The 9,124-nt window shown below is 50.8% G+C and overlaps 1 protein-coding gene across 1 annotated transcript; it reads right to left on the bottom strand.

Moving 5' to 3' along the window:
* Positions 1-2,656: 2,656 nt before the first annotated feature.
* Positions 2,657-3,574, bottom strand: LOC139603614 (olfactory receptor 14J1-like). The gene has a single exon (XM_071454504.1). The coding sequence runs from the start codon at positions 3,572-3,574 to the stop codon at positions 2,657-2,659; it is 918 nt and encodes a 305-aa protein (XP_071310605.1).
* Positions 3,575-9,124: the final 5,550 nt, after the last annotated feature.

The raw sequence follows: 9,124 nt of genomic DNA, 5'->3' as shown, positions 1-9,124 counted from the left end.
GTGGGACAGCTGGGCTGGACTGACCCAAGGGATGTTCCACTCCATGTCACACCATGATCAGCAATCACCTGAGAGAAGCAGAGGGGCAAGGGGGGTACGGGATTAATTTCTTTTTTAAGACATTTTTCTTTGAAAACAGCACCTACACATACAGAATCCTCTCCTGCCATAGGGTAGTAAAACATTTTCTGCTGATAGGTGATTTCCTGTGGATTTTCTTTTCTTCCGTGGCTTTTTCTTTTTGTGGTTGGTTTGTTTGTGGCGTTTTTGTGTTGTTGTGGGTGGGTCTTGCTTTAGTTTTTTGATTGGGTTTGGGATTTTTTTTTGTCAGGTTAGGTTTTTCCCTATTGAACTGACTTTCTTCTGATGCATGAGTTTTTTCTGACGTTTCTTGAGGCTTGCTTGGCACCTGATGGCAAGACAAATTTACCCAACTCAGTCATCTTGCCCAATTACATTTTGCAGTCACCACTGACTAGGTGAGTTTGGTCAAAGACTCTCTGCAATTTGGCAGCATCCATAAAGGAATTGAAAGTACATTTCATGCTGTTTTAGAGACAATAGAAATATTCCACACTGGTGGGCTGTCACCTTGGTTTTTTAAGATTTTCTAAGCCTTCTGATGTTGACATTCTTGTAGTGAACTTTCTCACACACTTTCTGTAAATAACTCACTGTTTTGCATTCCTTTATGGAGGAAGAGACTTGATGGACTGTTGGTTCGACCAGTGGCATTGGAGAGGTGCCACTGTCATCCTCCAATCCACTGTAACTTTTGGAAAACTATAAATGTTAGAGTCAGAAAACAAACTGCCCTTTTTTTCCTTCACCTTGTGAATGGTGGTGAGCTTGTGGTTTTTTGTGTCCTATAGTGACAGTGGTCAAGGGCTGGTCACTGAGGGATGTCACCAGGGCATGGCTGCCAAGAGGACTCTGTACCATGGATGACATTTGACCCTCACTGTTCGGCCAAATTCCCACCCAGCCCATGTTCCACTCCTTCAGCCCAGCTCTCTCCAGTCTGGCTCAGAGGAGACCACAGCAGACCCTGTCCCAGGCCTGGCTGAAGTCTGGGCACACAACATCCCCTTCTTTTCCCTCCCATGTGGGTTCTGCAGTGCCTGCCCTGTCCTGCCAGTGCCTGGAATGGCTGCAGGAGGATTTGCCACATCCCCTTCCCTGCTGAGCCTGACCAGGCTGTGACTCTCCCAGTCCCCCTCCCTGCCCCGTTTGCAGACTGGTTCCATGTCTGCCCTTCCCAAGTGCCCAGGACCCTCTGGGATGGCTCTGGCCTTTCCAAGGGGTTTGAGAGAGGTCCCACAGTGACACTGCCCAGCCTTCTCAACAGCCCTCACACCAAAGTCCTTTTCCACATCCCTCAGTTCAGTGCCCCGAACACAGCACAGCCCTGTCCAGGTCCTCGGGCTGGTTCAGAAGGGAGGCAGCTCTGATTTTTCCCCACAGACCCTCACTCTATCCAATGTCTCTCTCTGCAGTCCATGGCTGCCCTGAGCATTTTTTCCTGGAGCCTCCCTGCCTGGGATATTTCTCTCCCTGCTGTCCTAACCATAACCCAGCAAAGAATTCAGGTGTTTTCCCAGAGGATGTTACTCTCAGAGTGAAGTGGCCTCAAGGCACTGTTTGTGCCACTGGAATTGTGCCACCCCCGGGTGCTGCTGATGGTGTTTGTGCTCACTGGGGTTCATCTCCCCACACACACACCATGCACTGCTGAGATCTCCTCAGCACAGAGCAAACATGGCCTGCTGGCCTGGTCCCTTGGTGTCCCTCCGTGCAGGGATAAACAACCTCCTGCAGGTGGGGAGAGGCCAGTGCTGGCAATGGTGGCTGCAGGGGCTGCTGTGGGACAATTGCCCTGGGCCACCTTCCCAGGCTGTCCCAGAACAAAGACACAGCCCAGGCCCTGCTCTGCTGCTGCCTCAGGTCCATGCCAGGAGCTCTGGCTGGGCCAGGACACTGCTGTGAGCCCCCCCTGCACACTCCCCCCTGCCCCAGGCCCTGGGCTTTGCTGGGCCAGGGCATTCCTGGAGCACATTGCTGACAGCAGCTCTGGAGGAGAGCAAAGCCTCCCTGCCCTGCCCTCAGGAGATGCCCTTTGCTGATGGAGCTGCTGTGCTGGAGCCCAGCTGTGTCCCAGCAGTGCCCATGGCCTGGCCCTGCCTGTGGCCACAGCAGGGACGCGCAGCAGGACAGGGACCAAGCTGCCAGAGCACTCCGGCCTTACAGCCACAGCAGGGCTGGCAAGGACAGGGTGGAATTGGGCAGAGCAGCTCTGAAAGGACCAATCCCTGCTGCTCCCTGGCCGTGCTGCTCTGCTGGGACACTTTTCCCCTTCTCCCCTCTAGCTTCATGCAGGTCTCTGAGCTGGGATCCCAGATAAAACAGGCACTGCAAGGTAGTTTATTTTCTTCAACTGTAGCTACAGCAAAAACACTGGTTTACAGAGCTTCTGGGTCAAATTCAAGAGGCAGACAGTGAATTTGATGGGGGTGATTAAAAAATTTCTTTGAGAATAATTTAATAACAGAAAGTCCCATTGAAAACTACCAAAGAAATGGGAAGGGCTATTTGGCCTGTCATGAGTTGCAATCCGAAAACTATGCAGAAGAAAACGGGAAGTTGGTTGCTTCAGAAATCATCTGGTCATCATTTTCCTCAGGGCATCTTTGAGCTCCTGGTTCCTCAGGCTGTAGATGAGGGGGTTCAGGGCTGGAGGCACCACTGAGTACAGAGCCGACACGGCCAGATCCAGGGATGGGGAGGAGATGGATGAGGGCTTCAGGTAGGCAAAAAAGCCAGTGCTGAGAAACAGAGAGACCACAGCCAGGTGAGGGAGGCAGGTGGAAAAGGCTTTGTGCTGTCCCTGCTCAGAGGGGATCCTCAGCACAGCCCTGAAGATCTGCACATAGGAGAAAACAATGAACACAAAACAGCCAGAAACTACACAGACACCAACCACAACAATCCCAAGTTCCCTGAGTTTGGAGTGTGAGCAGGAGAGCTTGAGGATCTGGGGCACCTCACAGAAGAACTGGCCCAGGGCATTGCCATGGCACAGGGGCAGGGAAAATGTATTGGCTGTGTGCAGCAGAGCATTGAGAAAGGCACTGGCCCAGGCAGCTGCTGCCATGTGGGCACAAGCTCTGCTGCCCAGGAGGGTCCCGTAGTGCAGGGGTTTGCAGATGGACACGTAGCGGTCGTAGCACATGACGCTCAGGAGGGAAAACTCTGTTGACATAAAGAAAAGAAAAAAGAAAACCTGTGCAGCACATCCTGAGTAGGAGATGGTGCTGGTGTTCCAGAGGGAATTGTGCATGGCTTTGGGGACAGTGGTGCAGATGGAGCCCAGGTCGCTGAGGGCCAGGTTGAGCAGGAAGAAGAACATGGGCGTGTGCAGGTGGTGGCCGCAGGCTACGGCGCTGATGATGAGGCCGTTGCCCAGGAGGGCAGCCAGGGAGATGCCCAGCAAGAGGCAGAAGTGCAGGAGCTGCAGCTGCCGCGTGTCTGCCAATGCCAGCAGGAGGAAGTGCCTGATGGAGCTGCTGTTGGACATTCCTTCACTCTGGGCATTTTGAGCTGTTCAAAGACAACATTGAGAATTTGGACAAAGTACCTTGAGTCAATCCTATGGTATTTTATTACACAAGCAATCAAAATTGCTTCTCTTTGTTGGGAAAATTTAATTTACCTTTCTTTTTTTTTTTTTTTTTTTTTTTTTTTTTTTGTTTGAGTGTAGGTTTGGGCAGCTAAGTAACTCTGGTTTTTTTTGAACGGACAGAAATCCTGTCCTGAGCAATGCTCTCAGGCTGAACACTGGGGAATCCAGAGGGAAAACAGGGCTGCCTGTGCCCCACTGCAGTCAGGCCTGCTGGTCCCACACAGGTGCCCTTTGCTTATTTCACCTTCCTCTAGTACAGGATGTACAAATTTAAAACTGCATTTAAAAAGAAACGTGGCCTTTTTGAAGACTCCAGTTCCAAAATCAATCTCTCCAACTCTTCTCTCTTTCCCTGTGCAGTTGGACAAGATGGGATACCAAGGGTTGCTTTGGCTCTCTGCTGCCTGGAGTTGTGCCTGCTGGGAGCTGTTTCTCTCTATCCAAGCCTTGTCCATGCCAGCGCTCCCAGAGCCCAGCCCAGCCCTGGGGGCTCAGCTCTGCCCTGCAGACCCCTCCCAGCACAGGGCACTGCCCAGGGGCATCTCCCTGGCAGCAGGGCCTTAAGGGCAGGCCAGACAAACAGAGATGCTGCAAGCCAAGGTGCTGCTGCTGCTGTGTGTAGGGAGAGGAGGCTGAGGAGGCACTTTCTGAGGGAGATCTGAGGCCCATCTGCTGATGCCCAGGCTGACAGTGCAGGAGGCTCAGGGACACAACCAAAGCTGACAACCCCTTTCCCTTCCCTTTAGGAGAGAGCTGAGAGCAGCCCTGGCCATGCAGCACCATCTCCAGAGCAGGAGGAATCTGCCCTGATGGGGGTGGCTCCTTGCACCTGGAACTTCTCCCCTGCAGCGTCTTATGGGGAGCTGCCAGGCAGGCTGAGAGCTGCCCCTGGCAGGTGACACATGCCCTGGGCTGGCCAAGAGCCCTGAGGGCTGCAGGAGCTGCTCTGCAGGACAGCCCTGGGCAGCCCTGGCTGCAGCCCCAGCTTCAGCCCCTGCAGCCGTCCCTGGCAGCAGGAGCCGTCCTGCCCTGTCCCTCTGACGGTGCCCAGGGCAGCCCCGCTCTGCACCACATCCTCCTCCTCCTCCTCCTCCTGCTCCTCTTGCTCCTCCTGTGCCACAGAGAAACTGGGAGAGTCCTCCTGACACATCCCCCAGGCTCTGGGGTGTGCTGGCTTCAGGAGATCCCTCCAGGAGCACAGGGGACATTGCCCTGCACCCACACACTCACCATGCACAGGGCTGTGAAGATCTTTCCCCAGCTGAAGTCTCAGCTCAATGTCTTCCCAATCCTGATTGCCTTCAGCCTGTCTCTGCCTGGCTCCTGTCCCCTCAGTGCCTGCAGGCAGAGCCCTCAGCCCTGCTGGGCTGGGAGAGGAGCTGGCCCTGGAAGAGCTGTTCCTTTAAAGCTCAGCAGCACAGACACAGCACAAGGACTTTAATGAGCCTCTTGGGGATTTGGTGTTGTTTACATCAGACTCAGTCCCTGAGAGAGTGTTGAAAAAACTTCTCAAGAACTCAAAATTAAATTGAAACTCTGAAGTTTCTTAAAGTTTTAATGGGTTCCACTGAGGGACAGAATTGAGAAAGTGTCCCCAGGTTCCAGTTAGAGCAGAACCAGCAATATGGCTGGTGCACAGTGTGGCCTAAGTTGTTCAGATACATTGCTACAACTCCCCCTTCTTCTTCTTGCACCAGCCAAACCCTTTTCACTGTATTTTCTACCAAGTGGGTCTCCAATTTCACTATGCATGGAATAGCTCAAAGCAATATAATAATAACTACTAGTAATAACAAAGCTCCCTTTAAGGTATCTTTCAATCATCCAGTTCTACCCCATCCCTCAAACCATTCATCCAAGCCCCAATCATTCAGAGTCAATTTCTTCATGTTGTTTTGTAGTTGTTTGAGTTTCCTGTGGATGGATGTAGACTGGCCAGAGAGATTCATACAACACATTCCTTCAAAATCCCCACCCCTGTGCCCATGTGCTAACAACAAAAAATCTATAGCACCTCTATTTTGCAGTGTGCCATGTCTAGTACTATCTACAACAGTGAGCATTTGATTTAAAATAGCTGAACTTGTGTTCAGTGTGGGAATCCACAAAATCAGAGGGTTTTTGGGAAAGCTGCAAAAGGCAGGCCTCAGAGACAGTAGGACTGTGATTAGAGCTAAGCAGTAGCCATGAGATTGGTCAGCAGAAACATTATTGAAAAAGTAGAAAAGCAAGGACAAATAGAACAATGGTCTGTAAATTAACGCTTGTCTAGAAAAACTCTCTAAGCTAAAGAAAAGTTTTTCTAGCAAGAGATTAGGAAGTTTGAAGCTTACTAATGGAGCTCTGTGCATTTTGTTTTAAGGCTTACAAGCAGATATTGTATTCAAAATCAGCAAGCATTGTTTTAACCAAATGTACCTGTGCTTTTTGTGGTTGGATAGAACTACTGTCAATATTCTTTTGCTTTGTGGGATTGGTCAAAAAAATTTTAAAGTAAGTAGTAACATTGCTCTTTTAAAGTAAGTTGTAACATTGTTCTTTGTCTGCTGCTGAGGACACGAGCTGCTGGCATCTTCCCATTGTCATAACCATGTAATGAGACTGACGCTGGAAAATAAAACAGCTCAAGGCACGTTCCACAGCAGCCCCGTCCAATTTGGGATTTGTACATAGCCCCCGGCTCTCTCTATACAAGACAGACTGTGCAAAGTACTTTATGCTATGAATTTCATGAATTGCTCTCAAAAAGAACCAAACCCCCCTGTTTTAAGGCACTTTCCTAACAACATGTACACACACCTCAAAGAAAGACCTCCAGTATTTGACCAGAATCATGAATCTAAAATTATTGAAGGGCCACACCCTCTCATTATGTGGGGGAGAGGATATGCTTGTGTTTCTACAGATACAGGACCCCTGTGGATTCCCAGAAGATTTATCAGTAGAACACAGATCTGAAGACGACCCCTCGAATGAACACAAAGTCAGCTCCCTCTCCCACCATGCCACAGAAGCAGCTTTCTCTTGGAGATGAAGAAAAAAGAAATTCATATATCCAAACATTGTGGCAAAGACACTCTTTGCACGTAGATACATCCCACTGATAACATCCATGTCAATCTCAAATGCAGACACACCCCTGCCTTTTCCACCATCCCTCTACCAGTGACCCTTTATCCCTACCCCCTCCCTCTTTCCCCTCTTGAAACTGCTCCTTTTTCCCTCCCTCAAACTTCCCTTAAAAAAGAGAAGGGCGTGATTGGGAGGAGTTGGTAAGAACTATAGGAGGAACTTAAAAATATTTAAGAATGTCTTAAAATAAGTCAACTAATGTGTGTTTTTACCATACACGAGTGAAAACTACCCAGTAGGAAAGAAGAAGTATGATTCTTTCTGTGACACCCTCCAGGGCACCCCACAGCAGTACCAGTGCCATCGTTGTCATCGTCTTTATCAGCGCCCTCATCTGTATCCAAGTGACCACCGGCTGGATCGTCCCTCAGCCAAAACAAAACATCTGGGTCACTTTGGCAAAGTCATTAAAGCAAGACAATCTTTGCATGGCCATTGGAAGCGTAGACGGTCCGCTCTTAACATGCCTGGTGGGAGTCCCCCTGTCACCAAACGACCGCCCGTATGTAGGTAAGAAACCCAACCCCATGGACACCTGGGACGAGTGGATGAAGATCCTCCCACACCATGTCTCCACAGGGCTTGCTTTTCCAGGCCCAGGATGGTGTTCTGGGCAGTGGTGTGAGGCACAGGGTCGGTCTCCAGCCATCCCGTGGTGGCTTCCACCATGGTCAGCACGTAGCGCTTGCCCTGGCGTGTCTGGGGCAGTGGGATGGAGTCAATCTGCCAGGCCTCCCCATACTTGTACTTGGACCCCCGCCCACCGTACCACAGGGGCTTCACTCGCTTGGCCTGCTTGATGGCAGCACACGTCTCACAGTCATGGATAACCTGAGAAATACTGTCCATGGTTAGATCCACCCCTCGGGCTCGTGCCCACTTACAGGTGGCATCTCTGCCCTGATGACCTGAGGCATCATGGGCCCATTGAGCTGGGAACAACTCCACCATATGTTGCCAATCTAAGTCCATCTTTGGCACCTCTATCTTTGCAGCCTGACCTACCTGCTCGTTGTTTTGGTGTTCCTCACTAGCCCGACTCTTGGGGACATGGGCATCTACGTGGCAGACTTTCACAGGCAGCTTCTCCAACCAAGGAGCAATGTCTTTCCATTCATCAGCAGCCCAGACTGATTTTCCTCTATGCTGCCAGTTGGCCTTTTTCCATCTTTCCAGCCAACCTCACAGATCATTGGCTGCCATCCATGAATCAATATAAAAGGTATCGTTTTGGCCCCTTCTCTCTTTCAGCAATGTCCAGGGCCATCTGAATGGCTTTGAGTTCAGTAAATTGACTTGATCCACCTCCTCCTTTGGTAGCTTGTGCAATCTGTCCTGTGGGGCTCCATACAGCTGCTTTCCATTTCCAGTTCATCCCTACAATGCGACAGGAACCATCAGTGAAAAGAGCGTAGCGTGTTTGCTCTGCTGGTAGTTGGTTGTACGGCGGAGCTTCCTCAGCCCGTGTCACTTGTACCTGCTCCTCTTTGTCAGTGAGACCAAAGTTTTCACCTTCCAGCCAGTTTGTATTTATCTCCAAAATCCCAAGGCGATTCAGGTTTCCAATACAGGCACGCTGTGTGATCAGAGCAATCCATTTGCCCCATGTGGTGTCACTGGTGTGGTGGGTACAGAGAACCTTTCTTTTAAACATCCGCCCCAGCACCGGTAGTCAGGGTGCCAGGAGGAGTTGTGCTTCTGTGCCAATCACCTCCGAGGTCCCTTGAACTCCTTCATAGGCAGCCAAGATTTCCTTCTCAGTGGGAGTGTAGTTGGCTTTGGATCCTCTGTAACTTCGGCTCCAGAATCCCAGTGATCGGCCTTGAGTCTCCCCAGGCAGCTTCTGCCAAAGGCTCCAGGACAAGCCATTGTTCCTGGCTGCAGAGTAGAGCACGTTCTTCACCTCTGCTCCTGTCCTGACTGGACCAAGGGCTACTGCATAAGCGATCTCCTGCTTGATCTGAGCAAAGGCTGGTTGCTGTTCAGGGCCCCAGTGGAACTCGTTCTTCTTGCAGGTGACCAGGTGGAGAGGGCTCACAATCTGGCTGTACTCAGGAATGTGCATTCTCCAAAAACCTATGGCTAAGAAAGCTTGTGTTTCCTTCTTGCTGGTCGGTGGAGACATTGTTGTGATCTTACTGATGACCTCAGTGGGAATCTGACGCCATCCATCTTGCCACTTCACTCCCAGAAGCTGGATCTCTCGGGCGGGTCCTTTGACTTTGCTCTTCTTGATGGTGAAGCCAGCTTCCAGCAGAATCTGGATGATCCTCTCTCCTTTCTCCAACACTTCCCTTGCCGTGTTCCCCCACA

Source organism: Agelaius tricolor, unplaced genomic scaffold (genome assembly GCF_023055355.1).
Source record: "Agelaius tricolor isolate 1412-34295 unplaced genomic scaffold, bAgeTri1.0.p SCAF_40, whole genome shotgun sequence".
NCBI lineage: Eukaryota > Metazoa > Chordata > Aves > Passeriformes > Icteridae > Agelaius > Agelaius tricolor.
Note: the sequence above shows the minus strand (reverse complement) of the source record. Positions and strands in the feature narration are given on the sequence as shown.

Excerpts from the sequence above, each read along its gene's own strand:
- LOC139603614 (XM_071454504.1), bottom strand. The coding sequence starts at position 3,574 with ATGTCCAACAGCAGCTCCATCAGGCACTTCCTCCTGCTGGCATTGGCA.